General features: G+C 41.0%; 1 protein-coding gene across 8 annotated transcripts in view; it reads left to right on the forward strand.

Moving 5' to 3' along the window:
• The window catches only part of herc1 (HECT and RLD domain containing E3 ubiquitin protein ligase family member 1), a 47,668-nt gene that overhangs the window by 24,655 nt on the left and 834 nt on the right, over window positions 1-22,179 (forward strand). For 2 of the 8 annotated variants that reach the window (XM_081359216.1, XM_081359217.1), the window contains exons 38-77: window positions 110-891; window positions 1,597-1,813; window positions 1,907-2,067; window positions 2,767-2,883; window positions 2,989-3,196; window positions 3,374-3,495; window positions 4,187-4,416; window positions 4,779-5,047; window positions 5,130-5,182; window positions 5,316-5,516; window positions 5,671-5,845; window positions 6,866-7,133; window positions 7,225-7,438; window positions 7,759-8,015; window positions 8,095-8,222; window positions 8,298-8,434; window positions 9,034-9,234; window positions 9,370-9,500; window positions 9,656-9,867; window positions 11,153-11,273; window positions 11,389-11,535; window positions 11,657-11,758; window positions 11,881-12,054; window positions 12,159-12,476; window positions 12,587-12,652; window positions 12,971-13,096; window positions 13,222-13,360; window positions 13,458-13,639; window positions 13,771-13,926; window positions 14,289-14,411; window positions 14,503-14,605; window positions 14,700-14,869; window positions 15,003-15,141; window positions 17,541-17,710; window positions 17,841-18,010; window positions 18,138-18,303; window positions 20,568-20,644; window positions 20,732-20,984; window positions 21,568-21,720; window positions 21,834-22,139. In XM_081359216.1, the coding sequence (XP_081215342.1) occupies window positions 110-891; window positions 1,597-1,813; window positions 1,907-2,067; window positions 2,767-2,883; window positions 2,989-3,196; window positions 3,374-3,495; window positions 4,187-4,416; window positions 4,779-5,047; window positions 5,130-5,182; window positions 5,316-5,516; window positions 5,671-5,845; window positions 6,866-7,133; window positions 7,225-7,438; window positions 7,759-8,015; window positions 8,095-8,222; window positions 8,298-8,434; window positions 9,034-9,234; window positions 9,370-9,500; window positions 9,656-9,867; window positions 11,153-11,273; window positions 11,389-11,535; window positions 11,657-11,758; window positions 11,881-12,054; window positions 12,159-12,476; window positions 12,587-12,652; window positions 12,971-13,096; window positions 13,222-13,360; window positions 13,458-13,639; window positions 13,771-13,926; window positions 14,289-14,411; window positions 14,503-14,605; window positions 14,700-14,869; window positions 15,003-15,141; window positions 17,541-17,710; window positions 17,841-18,010; window positions 18,138-18,303; window positions 20,568-20,644; window positions 20,732-20,984; window positions 21,568-21,720; window positions 21,834-22,139 (7,444 nt within the window). Of the gene's footprint in view, window positions 1-109; window positions 892-1,596; window positions 1,814-1,906; window positions 2,068-2,766; window positions 2,884-2,988; window positions 3,197-3,373; window positions 3,496-4,186; window positions 4,417-4,778; window positions 5,048-5,129; window positions 5,183-5,315; window positions 5,517-5,670; window positions 5,846-6,865; window positions 7,134-7,224; window positions 7,439-7,758; window positions 8,016-8,094; window positions 8,223-8,297; window positions 8,435-9,033; window positions 9,235-9,369; window positions 9,501-9,655; window positions 9,868-11,152; window positions 11,274-11,388; window positions 11,536-11,656; window positions 11,759-11,880; window positions 12,055-12,158; window positions 12,477-12,568; window positions 12,653-12,970; window positions 13,097-13,221; window positions 13,361-13,457; window positions 13,640-13,770; window positions 13,927-14,288; window positions 14,412-14,502; window positions 14,606-14,699; window positions 14,870-15,002; window positions 15,142-17,540; window positions 17,711-17,840; window positions 18,011-18,137; window positions 18,304-20,567; window positions 20,645-20,731; window positions 20,985-21,567; window positions 21,721-21,833; window positions 22,140-22,179 lie in introns of all 8 variants that reach the window. The other 6 variants (XM_081359220.1, XM_081359221.1, XM_081359215.1 and 3 more) reach the window with 5 other exon arrangements.

The following is a 22,179-nucleotide window of genomic DNA, read 5'->3' on the forward strand; positions in this document are numbered from 1 at the left end:
TTAGTTCCATAATGTTGCATGTTCCCTGGCCCTCCTCCCTGCTCCCTCACTCTCTCTCTCTGTCTCTTTTTCTCTCTCTGTTTGGTTTGTCACTCTTTTTTTATTGAAGCTTCCCCACTTTTTGGTCGCCCAGTGACACGCCGTTGTACAACTTGGAGCCGATAGAGCCACTTCCCTTTGACGTTTCTCGTTTCCGCGGACTCACTGCGGCTCTGCTTCTGGACCTCACCACCCTTGCCAGCCTGCAGGACGACAGCTCCAAATCCGTCTCTAACCGGCGACATGAACGGAGACACCGGCACGAACCCCAGGAAGAACGTGAGAACGAGACGCGCACCAAACCAAAAGAAGGGACGGGAGACCTGCGTGTGTCTCACAGCTTAGACGAGGTTCGAGCTCGCGCACCGCCCAACTCTCGCTCTGAGAGCGAGTTGGCTGCCTACACACAGGACGCCACACAGCAGACTCCAGCGGAGGGACGCCGCAGACTGCAGGAGATGGTGGTGACGCGGGGAAGCTCACAGGAGGCGGCTGCACAGATGGAGGTGCATGCGGTACAGCTCTCGTATTTGTATCTGGGAGCGATGAAGACCCTGAGTGTACTTCTTAGCTGTAGTAAATACGCCGAACTGCTGCTGATCCCCAAAGTGACGCCTGATAGCGGCCATAATGCGGATTGTGCAAGCCCTGGGGTCAGCGTGTGTCAGGAGGAGGCAGAGCTACGATCAGCTCTGCAGTTTCTGATGCGACACATGGTGAAGCGGGCAGTTATGAGGTCACCCATCAAAAGGGCGCTTGGGCTGGCAGACCTGGAGCGGGCGCAGACTATGATCTACAAACTTGTGGTCAATAGCCTGCTTGAAGAACAGGAAGGCCAGAGTTCCAAACCAGGTACATCAGAAAACGTAAAACATATCTGATATACATAAACCGCATAGATGAACTACTTTTCAAACGTTTTCGAATAACCCTACTTTTCAAAAGTTTGAAATCTTATGTTCACCAATGCTGCTTTTATATGATAATATTGTGAAATATTATTAAAATTTAACAATTTAAAAAAAAAATCTGTTTTAATTTCATTTAAATGCAATTTGATGTCAAAGCTGAATTTTCAGCATCATAACTCTAGTCTTCAGTGTCACATGATTGTGCGATCATTCTAATATGCTTATTTGTTGCTTAAGAAATTTCTACATAATGCACACATGATGGGCACAAACAACGATTCTTGTATTATTGTAAAGTCACATAATTTAAAAGAAGTTAAGGCCCAGGTATACCTAATTTTCCGCGTTCCGCTGCCTCCGAAATTATACTCCATAGGCCGTTAGTGGACAATGTTTTCAAATCCTCAAGTCACTCTCATATGCGAGTGAAATGTAAGCACTATGAATTAGAACATTTAATAGAATTGATCATTATTTTTAGTCTAATGGGTAGAGAATTTTTGGTTTCGTCTTTTTTTCCCTATAAAACAGCAAAATATTTGCAAAACCCCTTTATTTTGCACTCATCTTTAGATCACAGATTGCACTCTCTTTCCCAGGACACACACTTCTCTTCATAAAGTATGTGAATGTGTGTGTGTTTTAGTGGACACAGAGTGTGAGGAGTTAGAGGGAGAGCAACAGTTTCAGACTCCGGTCACCACCTCCCCCTCGGCTTCCAGCAGCACCTCCTTCATGAGCTCCTCACTGGAGGACACCACCACAGCAACCACACCCGTTACCACAGCAACCACACCTGTTACAGATGCCGAGACTGCACCAGCTTCTGAGTCACCTGGAGTGATGCCCCTCAGCCTGCTCAGGTACACACCCAACGGATGTTTTTTTAGAGTATGTGAACATTGAATCTTTCAACCTGTGTGTCATAATTGATCTGCATGTGTATATCTGAGCAGGCAGATGTTCTCCAGCTACCCAACAACCACCCTGTTGCCGGCACGTAGAGCTCAGACCCCTCCCGTCTCATCGCTGCCCACCTCGCCATCGGACGAGCACGGCCGGAGACAGAGCCTCACATCACCGGAGTCCCAGCCTGCCAGGACCAACACTAGGACAGGTACAAATACACACACTCACAATATGTTTCTCTTAATTAATAAAATGGGGTCCAAATGTATGAAAACACATCGAAAATATGAAGATTTGGTTTTTTGAAATGTTTTTTGAAAGAAGTCTCTTATGCTTACCAAGGCTGCATTCATTTAATCAAAAATACAGTAAAAGTTGTAATAATATTTCACATAATTACAGCTATGTAATACTATTTTGTTCAAGACAATATATCATCAGTCCTTCTTCCAAAACATGTTTTTGACTTACCCTGATTCACTATTGAGTGTTTATATTTTAGACCTGTCAGGATGGTTTTCGCAGGAAATTGTGCACATACGTCACTAATGCTTGTGCATGTCTTTTCATATCTGTAAACAGAGAAAAGTTGCCGGCTAGTTTGACGCGTGTATGTTGTTATGTGACCGGCATAGGTTTGTTTTCACAACGAACAGGAGGCAAACATATTTTGCTGCTTAAAATTTTTGTGGAAGTTGCGATACACAACCATTCAAAAGTTTTGGGTAAGATTAAAAAAAGAGAGATAAATGCAGACTTAGTGTGCAATGTGCATTAGTGACTTCTTTCAAAAAACATAAAAAAAAATAAAAAATACTAGGAAACTTTTAAAATTATGCTGAAAATATAATATATATAAAAAAAAAAAAAAAAAAAAATCTGAAAATGTATGTTTATTCACTCCAAGCATTATCAGACCCCAGCAGTCGTCTCTCCACATCTCCACCTCCTCCTGCCATCGCGGTTCCACTACTGGAAATGGGATTCTCACTCAGACAGATCATGAAAGCTTTGGAAGCAACAGGTAGGCAAATACTTATAGATACTCTCATAGATATGTTATGTCTGATTCAGAATTTCTTCATATATCATATCAGACATTCAGAGTATGTTCTGTATTGGTCTGTAGGTGCACGTGCTGAGGCAGATGCTCAAAACATCACTGTACTTGCAATGTGGATGATCGACCATCCGGGCACAGTAGATTCTGAGGAGGCTTCGGACCCCTGCTCCGGGGCAGCTGGAGGGGGTAAGAGCACAGAGAGGGGTTACCTGCGCTCACCGGGAGACATCCCCAATGCTGACGCTGCAGAGATGGAGGAGGGATTCAGTGACAGGTACAATACCTACAGAATGAATGACATGACGTTTACTTATTGGATGTCTTTAATTACTAAGTGTTATTACAATGTAATAAAAAAAATATTGTTAGGTACAGTGTACTTAGATTGATAAATGGCCAAAATAATGTTTTGCAATACAGCATGAACACTGTGACCTCTCTGTTCCTACAGTCCTGAAGGTCTTGATCAAGATTCGGCTTCTGCCTCTGCAGGCCCCACTCCCAGAGGACGCTCTGCAGCCAGCAGGAAACACCGCTTTGACCTTGCTGCACGCACTTTACTAGCTCGTGCAGGTACACTCTAGGGATCTGAAAATATACATGTTTTCAACTATTTGTCTAATCAGTCTCAATGAAGCCCTGTGTAATGTGGCTGGTTTAACTGACCCTGAAAGGACTTGTGTATATATACTGCTGTTCAAAAGTCTGATGTTGGTAAGATTTTCTAAATGTTTTTGAAAGAAGGGACAAAAACAAAGGCTGCTGTTTTTATATAGTTTAGTTTTAATATATTTTAAAATGAAATTTATTTCTTATGTACAGCTGATTTTCAGCAGCCATTACTCCAGTCTTCAGTGTCACATGATCCTTCAGACGATTTGGTGCTCACAAAACATTTCTTATTATTAACAGTTATTGAAAACAGTTGCGCTGCTTAATATTTTTGTTGAATATGTATACATTTTTAAGATTATTTGATGAGTAGAAAGTAAAAAAAAAAAAACTGCGTTTATTTGAAATTGGAATATCTTGTAGCAATGTAAATGACTTTACTGTAACTTTTGATCAATTTAATACATCCTTGCGGAACAAAATAAGTGTTAATTTCTTGAATGTATGAATAATCTGTATAACCTTGACCGTACCAAGGACAAGCGGTTTGGAAAATGGATGCATTTGTATATGTGGTTGTATGTATAATACAATTTTACAACATTAAGTTGTAACTGTTGTCTCAACACTAATATTGTGTTTTGTTGTGTAGCTGGACTGTACCGCTCAGTTCAGGCACATCGAACTCAAGCCCGTCGAGAAGGCTCTGGACTGCAGCAGGAGTCTGGGCCCCTCGGGGCGCTGTACGACTTCAATCTGGATGAAGAGCTGGAGCTGGAATTGGATCAGGAAGCCATGGAGGCCATGTTCACCCAGGAGCTGGCATCCGACTCCGACATTCTGGGAATGTGGATCCCGGAGGTACTGGACTGGCCAACATGGGTGTGTGTGACAGCAGCCTGGGGCTGCCGCTGCTTTACTACTCACCTTTAACCCCTGCACGGCTGTACACAAACACACCCCAACACATTTGTTCTGAGATGCACATAATGTACTTGCATAGAGTTTGCTCACTCACGCTCTCATATTGGACACAGACAAACTTCTGCTGAAGCACAGCAGCTTTCGCACACTCACTAACACTGGTGCATGCTTTACTGGCACAGTACGAAAGCAGCAGATGCATAATGGGATGCTTCAGCCCTGATCCATGTTCTACTGGCTTACATTTCGTTTCAGATGTTTGTTGCACAACTTACTCTTCCATCTGACCACAGTTTTGTTTCATTTTGCTTGTGTGTTAGCATGTGTGCGAGTCGGAGGACCGCGATGAGGTGGTCGTGTGTGAGTTGTGTGGGGTCAGCGTTTCCAGCTTCAATCAGCACATGAAGAAGAGCCACCCGGGCTGCGGTCGCAGTGCCAATCGCCAGGGTTACCGCAGCAATGGATCCTATGTTGACGGCTGGTTCGGAGGGGAGTGTGGAAGCGGGAATCCCTATTACCTGCTCTGTGGCAGCTGCAGAGAGAAATACCTCAACATGAAGAGCAAGATCAAAGGACCACTGCCTGAGAGGTGAGCAGTGTGTTTGCAGGCATGCGTTATCATTGCCGAATTCACAAGAATCTGACGTATTTCACTGATCTCGCTTTTTCAGGTATAAAGGTCAAGCCCCAGACCTGTTGGGAAAGCAAGACTGCGTGTATGAAGGTATTAAAAGTGTCTACAAGCAAAACCATACCCAGAAAAAAACAAAAAGAAATTTGCTAGAATTATTAACAACCACTACTATTGATATGTGTCAGGGTAAATGTGTCTAAATACATTTGGTTTTGTCCTGCAGAGGACTGGGACATGTTGGATGTAGACGATGCAGAGCGTTTGACGGGCGAGGAGGAGTTCGATTTGCTCTCTGCTCCGCTGGGTCTTAGTGAGCGCAGACCTGTTCCTGAGGCTGTCCATTTTCCCGACACCGACCCTCTCGGAGCCTCTGTTGCCATGGTCACTGCCACCAACAGCATGGAGGAGACTCTTTTGCAGATAGGTACAATAATAACACCAATGCAATTTAGTGACTTGAATGCATCTCATTGATTAATGGTGTAAAAATGCCTATAATTTTACAGATATTGTCTAAGATGTTTGTATTTATGTGTATCTCTATGGATTTGACGAAGTAAAACATGCTCTGTCTATAGGTTGCCAGAGCTCAGTGGATAAAAGTTCATCAGGTCGGTTGTCTTTGGGGGAGCAGGCATCAGGTCTCCAGACGCCTGCTGATCGCCTGGTGGCTCTGAAAAGAGTCACTGCAGCTGCACAAGTCCTGTTGGCCAGAACAATGGTCATGAGAGCACTGTCCTTGTTGTCAGTTAGGTAAGTGTTGTTGTGGCTGCTTTAATTTGCATTCATAAATTTAGCCTCAGATACATAATGTTCATTCACTCTTAGGTATTGTTTGTTTCCACTTTGAATGCATTTCTTGTGTGTAAAAAGCACCTGTACACATAAGAGGTGCCAAGATCGCAATAAAAACTCTACGTGTACTGATAACTATACATTATATAAGCCGCGTTTCCACCAAAATTAACCGGAACAATTTGTCCCAGGAACAATTTTTCCCCAGACCTGTTGCTGTCTGCATTTCCATCAAGGTCTAAAGTACCATGAAAATTAGGCAAATTAGTCCGGTGACGTAGGACTGCGTGCTACTTTACAGTTCCAGCTGGATTTCATCCTCTGAATTTAAGCTTAATAAAGCCTGAACCTCGTCGTCGTTCCATCTGTCGTATTCTTTTAACTCCATTGTTGATTCGAATAGCAAACCACTCTTACGCAACTCAACAGATTTAAAAAAATGGTGGATGAAATAAAATGCTGCGTGGAGTCAACCAATCAAAATGGGGCATGAACTCAACCAATCAGCATGTTCAGTGCCCAAGTCCCACCCCCGAAAGTTCCTGAACTTTTGAAAAAGTACTACCTCGCAAGCAGGGACTTTCTGAGGGAGACATTTTTACCCGGAACTTTATTTAGACCCTGGTTCCTGTTTTGGAAACACACTGAGTACCACCCCAAAGTCCCTAGTTTCTGTGGAAAGTTCCTGTGGTGGAAACCCGGATATTGTTAAGATGTTGATATAGAAACTGTTGTGGTCAAGTAAGCTTCATTCATAATGCTTCCATTTGTGAATCAATTCGAATCGGTAGAAAATAGAATCGTGGTTCATCTGTTCATCAATTTTCCCCCTACCACTTTTATATATATATATATATATGTATGTGTGTGTGTGTGTGTGTGTGTGTGTGTGTGTGTGTGTGTATACACACACATACATACATACATACATACATACATACATACATACATGTCTAAACTCATATTTCTGCTCTTCAGTGGATCTAGTTGCAGTTTAGCAGCAGGATTGGAGTCTCTGGGCTTGACAGACATTAGGACTCTGGTGCGTCTGATGTGTTTGGCTGCAGCAGGTAGAGCTGGACTGTCCACAGGCCTTGCATTAGGCCCTGGATCCTCTGAGCGCCCACGAGGGGCTAGTAAGCCTACCAAACCCATCTCTTGTTTAGCATACCTCAGTACTGCCGTCGGCTGTCTGGCATCAAACAGCCCCAGCGCTGCCAAACTCCTGGTCCAGCTGTGCACACAGGTAGCCAGATCTTCTCATGAATATCTATTAAACAAAGAGATGACAAAAAACTGTAAATCTTTTGTCTCATCCTGCCTCTCTTTTCCTCTAGAATCTGATATCAGCTGCCACTGGGATGAATCTGACCACAGTAGATGATCCAATCCAGAGGAAGTTTCTGCCCAGTTTCCTGAGGGGAGTGGCAGAAGAGAACAAGCTTGTGACATCACCCAATTTTGTGGTGACCCAGGCACTAGTTGCCCTGCTTGCTGATAAAGGTGCCAGGCTTCGACACGGCTATGACAAGGCTGAACTGGAAAAGAGAGGTTAGTTAACGTCTTGCTAGCCGCTTGAGACTGCCACCACATTATTTACTTATTTGAGTTTTTTCCCAGTCATTTTTTTTGTTTTGTTTGGTTAAATCTTGTAAATCTGATGCTTTATTTGTTTGTTTTTGCAGCAGAGGGTTTGTTAGATGAAGCTTTGTTGTGTTGCAGCTCGAAAACCACAGCCTTTGCCGCCAATCACCACCATTTTAATTTCTCACTTTTTTTTTCTCATTGTGTGTGTGTGTGTGTCCGTCTGTGTGCACGTGTTTGTGTTTCTCTCGCTCGCGGCCTGGCTTTGTTCTGCTCGGTCATCACAGGGCTAATGTCGCCTCTCTATGCCCACCTCTCCTGTGCCCCCCTTGCTGTAGGCCCATTGGAGCTGGCAAATGCGCTGGCGGCGTGCTGCCTCTCGTCTCGACTCTCGTCGCAGCACCGCCAATGGGCCGCGCAGCAGCTGGTGCGCACACTGGCGGCTCACGACCGAGACAATCAGAGCCGCCCACAGACCTTCGCCGACGTGGCAGGAGACCTGCGGAAGTGGTCCACTTTCAGACTCGAGGCCCACCAGAGCAGGGTATGATTCCCACAGCGCTGTTTGCTGCTTTTAACTGCACTGGATGGTTTTTGATGCTGAGTCATTTGGTGTCTTGTAGGTGATCACATGTGGGTGGTGCAGTAAAAAAGGACTTCTGGCTACAAGTGGGAATGATGGGACGGTCCGCGTTTGGAGCGTGACCAAAAACCAGTACACCCTGCAGCAGACATGTGTCTTTAACAAAGTGTGAGTTCCTCTCTTTCTCCTAATTAGGCCTGTGTCTGAAAGGTGATGTTTATGGCCTTCTGTTTCTGTCTTCAGAGATGATACTTCGGAGGAGTGTATGAATAATCTGGGGTCACCAGGTGATCCAAACTTAGCTCCAGTGGCCTGGAGTGTCAGTGGGAAGTACTTGGCTGCTGCCATGGAGAAAATGGTGAACATCTGGCAAGTCAATGGTAAGTTGCTCACCATCACCACCATATAAACTACTGTTTATACCCATTTTACCCATAAGATTTTTACTTTTTTGTTTTATGCTCACCAAGGCTGATTTGGTGCTCAATAAACATTTCTTATTATCATGTCTAAAACAGTTGTTCTGTTTTAGAAATCTTGTGTAACATTATAAATGTCACTTTTTATCAATTTAATGTGTCCTTGCTGAAAAATCGTACTTTATATTGGTACCTACCATACCAGTTATCAGCCAACATTTAAGTTTTTGATTTTTATGTATTTATCATTATTGGTTGATATTGGATATTTAATTGTGCTACTCATTTGCTCTATTTTTACATTTAGATTAAATTTAAAAAACAGACAAAGTTTTAATAACACTGTTAAATGTAATGTTAGCAAAATATCCATTTTCCATACTGTATATTTTAATGTGATGCCTAAATTCACTTGTAGTAGTTTTCAGTGTTTTGTTTTTCATTTATTTAGACAAAATGGAACAAATTGTATATATTTTAATATAGAAAATATTTATTCGCTTTTATCAGAATTGCCTAGAATTTTTATATCAGTGCATCACGATTTGTTTGTGCACAAGGTGGGAAGGCCTCATTGGACCTGCAGCCTCACTGGGTATCATCGTTAGCTTGGCCGGAGGAGGAGGCGGAGTCTCTGTGGGGCGGGGAGCCTCGAGAGCTGCTATTGGTGGGTCGCATGGATGGGACATTGGGACTTCTCGAGGTTCTTGATGATTCTGATATGCAGAGAACTGAACTCCAACACTGCTTCAGGAAAGACGGTACTGACATTTACAAAATCCATACTAATGCATGCGATTATACCCAGTTTGTTCTAGCTTTGTGAAACTGTAAACAAGATTTCTTTAGGGCATTTTTTTCATGTGTGTATCCATGTTTGGTGCTGATCTCTACAGTGGTTGTAATGCAAATCGCATGGTACAGTGAGGACCGGCCCTTTGCAGTTGGATATGCTGATGGAAGGCTTCTGATTGGCTCTAAGGAGCCTTTAGAGAATGGATCTGTGGTGGTTATTGATGCCCATAAGGTTAGAGTCATCATTACTCATCATAAACGGACACACATATAAACAAGCATTCACATACAGTACTTTCACACATTCTTGTCTGTAAAAATCCTTGTGTGAAGAAGCAATTTAACATGCCTTCATCAATTCACTCTCTTTGTGTGTTGTGACCGTAGGAAAGCATCAGTTCATTGCGATGGGCTCCAGGTGGGCAAGTGTTAATAAGCTGTGCTAAAGAGGAGATTGTGCGTCTGTGGATGGGGTCGGGGACAGGTTTGGGCCAAAGCTGGACATGTCTGCAAAGTATCGCCCACCCTGCTGTTGTCAATGCTGTTGCTTGGTGCAACCTCTCTGGTCTTGGACCTAAACCTCTCAACATGTTTGCCACGTATGTCCAGACAAACAGTGTGCACGCTAATACATAAGAGTGCTAAATCCAGAGTGGTGCAGGGATGACATATTTTTGTAGGGTAACCCGGAAGTTAGCATCACCCTGGTTCCCTCATCAAAAACCCAGTAGGATTTTTTCACTGGCTTTTGGATTATTGACGAAAAAAACATTGTCATTTTTACAAAAGGATTTTTACAAGGATTTTTAATCAAATAAATGTATTTATTTGATTAAAAATACCATAAAAACAATAATTTTGTAATATTATAATTAAAAATAGCTGTTTTCTGTTTTAATATATTTTAAAATGTCATTTATTTGTGTTATGGCAGAGCTAAATTTTCACTTTACTTTTGATTAATTTAATGTGTGCATGTTGAAAAAGAAATCTTACCGACCCCCAAATTTTTAAGGGTAGTTTGCATAAAAATTATTATTATTATTATTATTATTTAAAGTGCCATTGGGGATTATACTTGGGATACTTGGGCTCTTGGGATATAAGGAGTAGATATTTCAGTATATAGCAAATAAACATTCTTTTAATTCTGTTATTATTAACGTTACTGTTATTGGTTTATTTTTTGGTAAGTTTGTAATGTACATTATTTCTCCAATTACATGTTTCACAATGTTTCACTAGCATGTAATTATATTTTTCTGTAGTATTTGTAATCACTTTATTTATTTCATAAAAATGTGTGAATTGTGAAATATGTCCTAAATTAAAGGAGAACTCCAGTCAATTTTACCATTGAGCTCATTTTTTTGTAAATTTGGAGTGCTGTCAATACAGAGAACAACGACAAAAATCGGTGTTGCCTACACCGTGTTATCCTCTTTTTAAAATTTGCACCCTGTTGACTTCAATGGGGCAAGTTTTAAACCAGCTTTTAGCCTCTTAACATCCTTGATGTGTCATTACAAGTGCACAGCCAATGTGAGTGATTCCTTCTGAGTGAACACGGGTGAATCTGACTGCAGTAGATGTGAAAGATATTAATAAAAATGTTATTTCAGCCAGCACACATACCTGTATTTTCTTCCTGTTTTCGGTCGAAGGCCACAGTAGTCGATTGTCGAGTTCACGCGCGTGATCATAGGTAACTAAACCTATGCGCGTGAACTCGACAATCGATTACTGTGGACTTCGACCGAATTGTATACAATTCTCTGTATTGACAGCACTCCAAATTTACAAAAAAATGAGCTCAATGTTAAAATTGACTGGAGTTCTCCTTTAAGAATATGGTAATTAAAACGTGTACTCTTTGTCTCACAGATGTTGTCAGAACGGCCTTGTATCTGTGTGGACTGTACCGCAGGACCCTTCGTCATACTCTCAGTCCAGCATTGCCTGTCCTGATGCATGGTGGGAATCAGAATCCAAATCCAAACTGATGGTAATGCGTCCATACATCTAAGCAATTTAAAAACCTCTGAATTATACTTTGCTATCTGTTCCTCCCTATCCTTTAGAATGTACGTTTTAATGTGACTTCCCTGATCTCTCTCCAGCTAGACCCTCAGCGGAGTGAAGGAGCAGTGTGTGTGTTCAAGCTCCGGGGTCACATGAGTCCTGTGCGGACAGTAGCATTCAGTCCAGATGGGCTGGCTTTGGTTTCCGGTGGGGTTGGTGGACTTTTGAACATCTGGTCATTACGGGTCAGTGTCTGTCATGGACGCACACTTTATAAACACATACAGGCTAAACTTACAATACTAACAAACAAACTTTTATAGTGTTTTGATGATGATACGCTTGTGTGTATGTTTATACGTGTAGGATGGATCAGTGCTGCAAACAGTAGTTGCAGGATCTGGAGCGATTCACAACACAGTTTGGATCCCTGACGTGGGTGTAGCTGTCTGCTCCAATCGCTCAAAGGTAAAAGAATCCTGAAAATTTACATTTTTGTTGATTTTCATTCATTTTGATGATTTTTTTAATTTTTTTGATCAAATATCTAGAAAAGATGTTGCTTATTGGAGTCTGTGCTTGTTCTGCAGGATGTGCTGGTCGTTAATAGCTCAGCAGAGTTTATGGCAACCAATCACGTATTAGCAACCTGCCGCACAGCGCTGAAGAAGCAGGGTGTTGTGGGACTGAATATGGCTCCATGCATGAGAGCCTTCCTGGAGAGACTTCCCATCATGCTTCAGGAGCAGTACGCATATGAGAAGGTACACAAAACAATAATTTTAGCAAATAGTATTCATGGAAAAATGCAAAATGTAGTTGAGGTAATTTCTGTTTCTTATACCTGGTTTATTTTGGTGTGTTTCAGCCTCATGTGGTGTGTGGGGAGCAGCTCGTCCACAGTCCTTACATGCAGTGTCTGGCGTCTCTGGCGGTGGGTCTGCAGCTGGACGCTCTACTGTGTCATCCTCCTGTCCCACCTCATCTGGCCCACTGCCCACCTGAGCCTGGCTCATCCCCCGCCCCCTTCCCCGGCTCCTGGGCCAGCAGTGAGTGGGCGTGGCTTCACTGCTTCTCCACCACCGTCAAAACGGCCGAGGCCCTTGTGCGCGGACACACCTTTCCTGAGTCTTTCATCGTCCCGGACCTGGAGCCCGTGGCCAAGGACAAATTGGCATTGCTCATGGTGAGGGCGATTAAACATACACTTGTCCTGTGAAATTGCCATATTTAATGATTTGATGGTGAAAAATAAACTGTTGTTGATGATGGTCACAGTCTTTTCATCACACACAGGACAACAGCAAGTGGCTGTCTGGGATAGATGAGCAGATCATGTCTTGGGCCACTTCCAGACCAGAGGTGAAAGCAAATAAAAGGAATAGAAATATATATTTATATATATTTATGTCAGTCGATTTACATATTATCACCAAGGCTGCATTTGTTTGATCAAAAATACAGTAAAAACAATAATATTGTGAAATATTACAATTTAAATATTTAAAAATGTAATTTCTGCTTGTGATGGTAAAGAGAATTACTTAATTTTGTAGTGTCACATGGTCATTCTAATATGCTGATTTATTGCTCAATTTTTATCAACATGTATATAATGTTGTTGTTATTAAAATTGCAAAAAAAATACTAAACCTTTGAATATCTCTTGTGAATTTTAAGGACTGGCACCTCGGAGGGAAGTGTGATGTGTTTTTATGGGGTGCTGGCAGGCATGGGCAGCTTGCAGAGGCTGGGCGAAACATTATGGTGCCAACTCTTGCTCCCTCTTTTTCTCAGGCCCAACTGGTATGATTGTACACACACAAATGTATTTTTCTTTTTCCAATTTCAAAACTTTGATATTTATAATATTCTGTCGTGCAAATCAAATAAATACAAATTCATGTAATTTATCATTTTTGTATTGTCAGGTTGTGTGTGGGCAGAACTGCACATTTGTGATCCAAGCTAACGGGACAGTGTCTGCATGTGGAGAGGGTAGTTACGGCCGCCTCGGACAAGGAAATTCAGACGATCTGCACGTCCTCACTGTTATATCTGCCCTGCAAGGCATGCTGCAACCATACACAAACTCTGAAGGACTTTCATTATAGATGTTTACAATACCCTGGAAGCTTTAACAGTGATGTGATGCGTTTTTGTGCAGGGTTTGTGGTGACCCAGCTGGTAACGTCCTGTGGGTCTGATGGCCATTCGATGGCTCTAACTGAGAGTGGTGAAGTGTTTAGCTGGGGAGATGGGGATTACGGAAAACTGGGCCATGGCAACAGCGACAGACAGCGCCGACCGCGGCAGATAGAAGCGCTGCAGGGAGAGGAGGTGGTCCAGGTCGGAAACACACCTCTCACATTCACTCTCATTCTTTAATACACCCAGATGCCTCTCCAGTGGGCAGTTCTCCTCTTCTTCTTCTTCCTCTAAGGTGTGTATGATGAATAATGGTGTTTGTTCCTGTGCAGATGTCGTGTGGATTTAAGCACTCAGCAGTGGTGACTGCAGATGGAAAGCTCTTTTCCTTTGGTAATGGAGACTATGGCAGACTGGGACTTGGAAACACTTCTAACAAAAAGTTACCAGAAAGAGTCAGCGCGCTGGAGGGTCACCAGGTCGGCCAGGTAAAACTGAGTAATAGCTACAGATACACTTCATACATCCTTTATAGTGCTGTTCAAAAGTCTGAGTTCAATACTTCCTTTTTTTTTAATGTAAAAATATATACATTCTATACATATAATGTATTAATTTATAATATATTAGTAATCATATAATATAATTTATTAATGGAATTTAATTCATTTCATTGTCATTTCATGAAGTAATTTCGTTTATCCTCTTTTGCTTTAAATCAGTTCAATTCAGAAACTTTGTTTATTTGCAGGTTTAAATTAGACTTTGAATCCTAGAATGTCAACTTTTGAATGGCACTTCACATATACGCAATTTTAACTGATGTTCATTTTAACATCGGTGTGTGTAGGTTGCATGTGGGCTGAATCACACTTTGGCAGTATCGGCTGATGGAATGACCGTCTGGGCGTTTGGAGATGGAGACTATGGCAAACTGGGATTGGGAAACTCTACAGCCAAATCTTCCCCTCAGGTACCACTACTGACATATTTATGTGACTTACATGTCATAAACTCTTGTTTTTTTTTTACTAAATTAAGTGTGTGTGTTTGTTATTTTACAGAAAGTGGATGTTTTGTGTGGAATTGGAATAAAGAAGGTGGCATGTGGCACACAGTTCTCTGTTGCTTTAACCAAAGATGGAAACGTGTTCACGTTTGGGCAGGGTAAGCCATGTGCAGACATGGATGCATACTTGTCTCAAACTTTCAAAGCATCAAATCCATTGGGTTTCTTAATGTTTTTGCTTTAATGTAACAGATCGTTTGATTGGTCTGCCGGAGGGTCGAGCACGAAATCATAACCGGCCTCAGCAGGTCCCAGCTTTAACAGACGTGTTTATAGAGGATGTGGCTGTCGGGGCCGAGCACACACTTTCACTCTCTTCAACTGGAGAGGTTTACGCCTGGGGGAGCAACTCAGAGGGACAGGTGTGTGTTTACTATATGGGACTTAACAAACTCGTAATCTTTCCCATTTTCCATTGGTTTTATGTAATAACTGAACAATAACATGGTTTGCAACAAAACAAAAAAAAGTTTTTTTTTTTTTTTTTTTTTTAAGCTGGGCTTGGGCCACACCAATCATGTCAGAGAGCCGACCCTCCTCAGTGCTTTACAAGGCAAAAACATCCAGCAGATATCTGCAGGTCGCTGCCACAGTGCAGCATGGACTGCACCGCCTGTACCGCCACGTGCTCCAGGTACAGACACATAAACAATGGCTTGCTTAGGCTTATTCTTTATGAATAAGCTGATGTAACTTTAAGAACGAATGCACAGATCTAATATACTGATACGTTACACTTGTTTAGTTTCTAAACTGTTTACGTTCACTTAAGACATAACTGACTGTGTTTACTGGGATACTCAATTCTTTTACATAATTTTGTGAATTTGTCCACTCAAGTGCAAGACGATGTGAAAGAGAGTTCAGTTTTTGTATTTGTGCGCTGTCTGAGCGTGTACAGCTTTCTAGGCACGCACTGAAGGTGTGTGCGCACACAAAACTTCCCACACAGCGAGTAACGAAATGAGCTTCCTTTCGCATCCTCTTGCATTTGAATATTTAAATTGGCAAGGATCTTAAACTTTCGTGATTATGCAGTGCTGGCTCGTCAACTGTCCCGAGCATCGTTCACGTTTGTTCAAGTTCATCCATTTTTAGGATTCATAGAAATTTTGCGTGCTTGGCGAGTGTTAATTTTAGGCCAAACAGACAGACAGATACAGTTGTGGTCAGAATTAATGGCACCCCTGGTAAATATGATCAAATGAAGTGATTTCTCCCGCACTTTTAATTCTTTTACATTATGAAATAAATGTTTTTCTCCAAAACACGTTGGCCACAAATATTGGCACCCTTTTATTAAATACTTTTTGCAACCTCCTTTTTCCAAGATAACAGCTCTGAGTCTTCTCCTATAATGCCTGATGAGTTTGGAGAATACCTGACAAGAGATCAGAGACCATTCCTCCATACAGAATCTCTCCAGATCCTTTATATTCCCAGATCAATGTTGGTGCTTCTTCTCTTCAGTTCAGCCCACTCATCAGGTCAGGGAACTGGGATGGTCATAGCAGAAGCTTCATTTTTACTCCGTAACACATTTTGGTGTTGATTTTGATGTTTGTTTTGGATCGTTGTCCTGATGGAAGATCCACGGCCCATTATAAGATTTCTAGCAGAGGCCGTAAGGTTTAGATTTTTTTATCTATTGGTATTTGATAGAATCCATGATACCATGTATCTGAACAAGAAGTCCAGGACCTCCATCAAAAAAATAGGCCCACAACATTAAAGATCCAGCTGTGTATTTTAGGCATGGGGTACTTGTTATCCCTGTTTGCACCAAACCCATCTAGTGGGTGTTTCATGTTTTAGTTTCACCTGACCATAGAATCCGTTCCCTTTTGAAGATCCAGTCGTGTCTGACAACTGAATATGCTGGAGTTTGTTTTTGGAGGAGCGAGGAGGATTTTTTTTTTAAACCGTCCCAAACATCATGTGGTGATGTAGGGGTTGTTTGATATATATTTTTTATGCTTTCTGACCCCCCAGACTCAACTAATCTCTGCAATTCTCCATCTGTGATCCTTGGAGAGTCTTTGGCTACTCAAACTTTCAACCTCACCATGCATTAAGGCAATATAGACACACGTCCTCTTCCAGGCAGATTTGTGACATCTTTAGTTGTTTGGAACTTCTTAATTATTGCCCTGATGGTGGAAATGTGAATTTTCAATGCTTTAGCTATTTTCTTACAGCTTTAGCTATTTTCTTAAAATTCCATCTTTTGCTGCACATCAGAACTATCTTCTTTGGTTTTACTCATTGTGATGGATGATTAAGGGAATTTGGCCTTTGTGTTTCCTCATATTTATACTCCTGTGAAACGAGAAGTCATAGCTAGAAAATTTCATGTTCCTAGTCACCCTGGTGTTCTAAAAAAAGGTAAATATTAATGGGAAATATACTTCAGAGATATTTTACTCGTAAAAGATTCTAGGGGTGCCAATAATTGTGGCCAACGTGTTTTGGAGAAAAACATTTATTTCATAATGTGATTTCCCCCCCCCCCACTTACAATTCTTTTACTTCAATGAAAGGTTAGATTTTTTGCACATTTTTCTAATGAAAGATCAAAAGGATAAACAATGCAGATTTATTTTTTACAGCCATTTTTGATCATATTTACCAGGGGTGCCATTAATTCTGACCACAACTGTATATATAGATAACATCTGTTAGGGCTGAAATAACATAACAATAATAAAATGTAAACACATTGTAAAGCTGTCCAGTTAAACCATCGAGACTTTAACATAAATGAAAACCTTTACGTTTTTTTATGCCTTTTTTTAATGTCCACATTCTAGATTTTTAAATCTCCTTTTCTATGTGACATGCTGTTAGTTTCAGATGAATTTGACAGACCTGTTATCTGTATATTCACATAAAAATCCTGTTAGGTGGCAATTCAAATGTACAATAATACAAAAATCATAATTAGACCGAATATAATATAAAGACCCCGATTATGTAATAAAACAAGCATAGGTGTGATCATCAGTTGTTGAGATGAAGGGTTTGTGTGTTCAGGTTCATCAGTGCCTCTGCAGCTGGGCTTGCCCGTGTGTGTGCCTCCTCAGTACAGTGCCCTAAGAGAGGTCAGTATGGAGGCTCTGAGAGCCCGACTGCGCCTTCTCTACCACTTCTCTGACCTCATGTACTCCTCGTGGAGACTGCTGAACCTCAGTCCCAACAACCAGGTACACACACACTCAAACACTCACAAACAAATCATATTTGCATCGATTTATCGCATTACTTTGAGTCTGTTGGACAAAACCCCATGAGCACTGTCTGTGATGTTGCCATCATGACTCATTTCGATTTCAGAGCTGCACGTCACGCTATAATGCAGGTACGTGGGGTATAGTCCAGGGTCAGCTGAGGCCCCTGCTGGCCCCTAGAGTTTACACACTGCCCATGGTGCGCTCCATTGGTAAAACCATGGTGCAGGGGAAGAACTACGGCCCACAGATCACAGTCAAAAGAATATCTACACGGTCAGTCATGTTTTGTACAGAATTGTAACCAGAACACTGTACATTTAATTCCTAATCTTTGCCCACTTTTCATTAGAGGCAGAATATCTTAATTTTAACATCTTATTTTTTTCTCTTGTTTTCTCAGAGGGAGGAAGTGTAAACCCATCTTTGTGCAGATCGCAAGGCAGGTTGTGAAATTGAACGCATCTGATCTGAGGCTGCCGTCACGAGCCTGGAAAGTCAAGCTGGTGGGGGAGGGGGCAGATGATGCTGGAGGGGTGTTTGACGACACCATCACGGAGATGTGCCAGGTAGGGTGATCCTGATTGTGAGCTATATTAACTAGGGCTGTCGAAAAGAATGCGTTAATATTTTATATTTAGTACAATAAATGCAGCATCCTTTTTTTCCCCTTGCTGAAGTAGCTTTGCTAATGTCTCCTCACATCCTTTGGATAGTGTTACAGTATTTGTTCACACTATGGGTTCTGCTCAACAGCTCCACAAATCAAGAGAGCGGCTGACCGAGGAGGGTCCACAATGTAAAACAATTAAATAATTTAGACAGAGGGATCTGATATTGGCAAAGACAGAAACATCATAAAATTACTATATGTGACTCTGGATCACAAAGCCAGTCATAAGTCGCACGGGTATATTTGTGGCAATATACATTGTATGGGTCAAAATTATCGATTTTTCTTTTATGCTAAAAATCATTCGATTATTAAGTAAAGATCATGTTCAATGAAGATATTTTGTAAATTTCCTGCCGTAAATATATAAAACATTTCTTTTTGTGAGTGAATGCAGCACAATCACGAACATAAATGGACAACTTTAAAGGTGTTTTTCTCAATGTTTCGATTTTTTTTTTTTGCACTCTCAGATTCCAGATTTTCAATAGTTGTATCTCGGCCAAATATTGTCATATCCTAACAAACCATGCATCAATGGAAAGCTTATTTATTCAGTTTTCAGATGATGTATAAATCTCAATTTAAAAAAAATGTACCCATGTGACTGGGTCCAGGGTCACATATACACTATATAAAACACAATATATTAAAGGCACATCTAAATGTGAAATTACAATGGGTTTATTTCAAGATTGTTTTAAGTTCACTTAAATCAAACATTTTTTAAGCCTATTAAATGTTAAAAATGATGACTGTTAATTATATTTTAATGTTGAATGGATATAATTACTAATTTCCTCCTCAGAAATAAGAAAGAAAAAAAATCCATTTTATAAAGATATCAGTAGCAATATTGGTATCAGTTGCTGCGTTTCCATTACAGATTTGTGCAAAACTTTTGAGGCGTTTCCGTTAACTGATGTTATGCAACTAAATCTTTTTTTTTTTTTTTTTTACAAATTTTTTATTTTTTTTTTACTCGCGATAAGTCATTCTAAAAATCATGGCAATGGATTTTGATAGGTTTACGTATATCCCAGCCACGGCACTAGCCATTATTTTTAATCGAAGGAGACGTAGGGTATATTTATCCAAGGAAAGTCCATTATACTTGGCAGCAGCTGGATGAGGTGTTTCTCCCTCCTATCTGCTTCAAGGTCTTGATAAATTGAGGCATTTCTTTGTTGTTTAGAATCCAGTATTCCTGTAATACTTTTATCTTTTATGAGTTTAATAAAGAACTCTTGTCTCGTCTTCTGTCCAAACATAACGTGTCATCTTTAAAGGGTTAGTTCACCCAAAAATGAAAATTATGTCATTAATGACTCACCCTCATGTCGTTCCAAGCCCGTAAGACCTCCGTTCATCTTCGGAACACAGTTTAAGATATTTTAGATTTAGTCCGAGAGCTTTCTGTTCCTCCATTGAAAGTCAATGGACGGCATACTGTCCATGTCCAGAAAGGCAATACAGACATCATCAAAGTAGTCCATGTGACATCAGTGGCTCAATCTTAAGTTTATAAAGCGATGAGAATACTTTTTGTGCGCAAAAAGTAAACAAAAATAACGACTTTATTCCACTATTCATTTCCTTCTCTCTGGGCCTCAAGTGAGTTCACGTAGTGTTTTTGCGTAGCGCGTCTGTGTTGTACTTACGGGCTTGGAACGACATGAGGGTGAGTCATTAATGACATAATTTTCATTTTTGGGTGAACTAACCCTTTAAAGAATGATTGACTGTTACGTATGCCATGTGACCTCTAAATGTGAAAAAACTGTTTCCATTGCAGTTTTACGAAATATTCCTTTTTCGAATAGCCTGAAAAACCACCTCATGCGAGCATCATAACTTTTTTGTGGTATATGGGATTTTTGGCGAAACTAATATATTTTCAATTCACACTTTAATTTTGCGCAATTTGAAGGGTAATGGAAACACGATGATACTGAACTAGTGATACTGGCCTTTATTCATAGTATTTAGTAAAAAGATGCCATATTAAACTGTTTCTACATTATTTGAAGATTCAATGTGAAAACATGTACTACAATACAAAAAAAACTCTAACAAATGTGCGATCATTTTTTAAAAATCTATCAACAGCACTCTATTCAAAATGAAGAGTGTTTAATTGTGGCATGTTGTTCTGTATAGGAGCTGGAGACAGGAGTGGTGGACCTTCTTATCCCTTCTCCCAACGCTTCAGCAGAGGTGGGCTACAACCGAGACCGGTGAGTGGCCACAGACCAATGTCTGAATAATGTATTCCACTAAACTAATAAGCTGATCAGGTCGTCTTGAACTTTGTGTGTCCTCAGGTTCTTGTTAAATCCCTCAGCCTGTCTGGAAGAGCACCTGCTGCAGTTCAAGTTTCTGGGTATTCTGATGGGAGTGGCCATCCGCACGAAGAAGCCTCTAGACCTGCATCTCGCTCCAATGGTGTGGAAGCAGCTGTGCTGTATTCCTCTCACCCTCGAGGATCTGGAGGAAGTGGATCTGCTCTACGTACAGACACTCAACAGCATCTTGCACCTGGAGGACAGCGGCATCACAGAGCAGAACTTCCATGAGGTGGAGTGGACGCTCACAAAATACTCGTTTTTACAGTCTTGTTTCTCATAGGGGACATGTGCTCAGTCTAACTAAAATGACTACTAAATATTGGTTTATATTTCATTTAGTTTATTTTAAAGCTTATGTAAGCTGAAATCATATTTCTTATTTTAATTTGTTCTCTCAACAAATTGGATTTTTATTTAAGAACTAGAATTCCCACAGCCTTGGAAAACCTGGAAAAGTCATGAAAAATAGCTGAAATTTTACAAAGACATGGAAATATTTACAACGAATATAAATATTTCCAGTATTTCAAGATGTAATATATTTTATCAGGTAGAACAAAATTATAAGCAAACATATTTTAAAACCCTTTAAACTCAAATTACTAGAAAAGTCTCACAAATTCAGCAGTAATAAAAAGTTTAAACCCTTTAATAAAAAGTTAGAACATTCAGTTGTTAAAAAATATGGAATTGAATAATTTTAATGATGATAATTTTAATCAAATATTATTTTTATTATTATTATACTTGTAATATTTATAATAGTATTTATAGTTTCTATAAATAAAGTTTTTTTCCCCCTTTTTTAATAGATGATTCCACTGGATTCATTTGTTGGCCAAAGTGCTGATGGGAAAATGGTTCCCATCATCCCTGGAGGAAACAGCATACCACTGACCTTTTTTAATAGGAAGGAGTATGTAGAGCGTGCCATTGAGTATCGCCTGCATGAAATCGATCGCCAGGTGTGTTGAAGTCAAAACGGGTGTATGCTTTCCTCAAATATGTGGGAGTGTATCTACACCTAGAAATGTCTTGTCAGCTGATCCCGTTATTCGTCTCTTGTTTGGCGCGGTAGGTGGGGGCGGTGCGAGAGGGCATGTCCTGGATCGTGCCTGTCCCCTTGCTTTCCTTACTAACAGCGCGGCAGCTGGAGCAGATGGTCTGCGGGCTGCCGGAGATCAGCGTGGAGGTTCTGAAGAAGGTGGTCCGGTACCGGGAGGTGGATGAGCAGCAGCAGCTGGTCCAGTGGTTCTGGCAGACACTGGAGGAGTTCTCCAATGAGGAGAGAGTGCTCTTCATGCGCTTCGTCTCGGGACGCTCACGTCTGCCAGCTAACACTGCTGATATATCCCAGAGGTTCCAGATCATGAAGGTGGACCGGGTAAGAACGTTGTCGTGTTTTTATGGATGAACAGGCATTT

The sequence above is a fragment of the Scardinius erythrophthalmus genome (genome assembly GCF_964197995.2).
Source record: "Scardinius erythrophthalmus genome assembly, chromosome: 2".
NCBI classification, from domain to species: Eukaryota; Metazoa; Chordata; class Actinopteri; order Cypriniformes; family Leuciscidae; genus Scardinius; species Scardinius erythrophthalmus.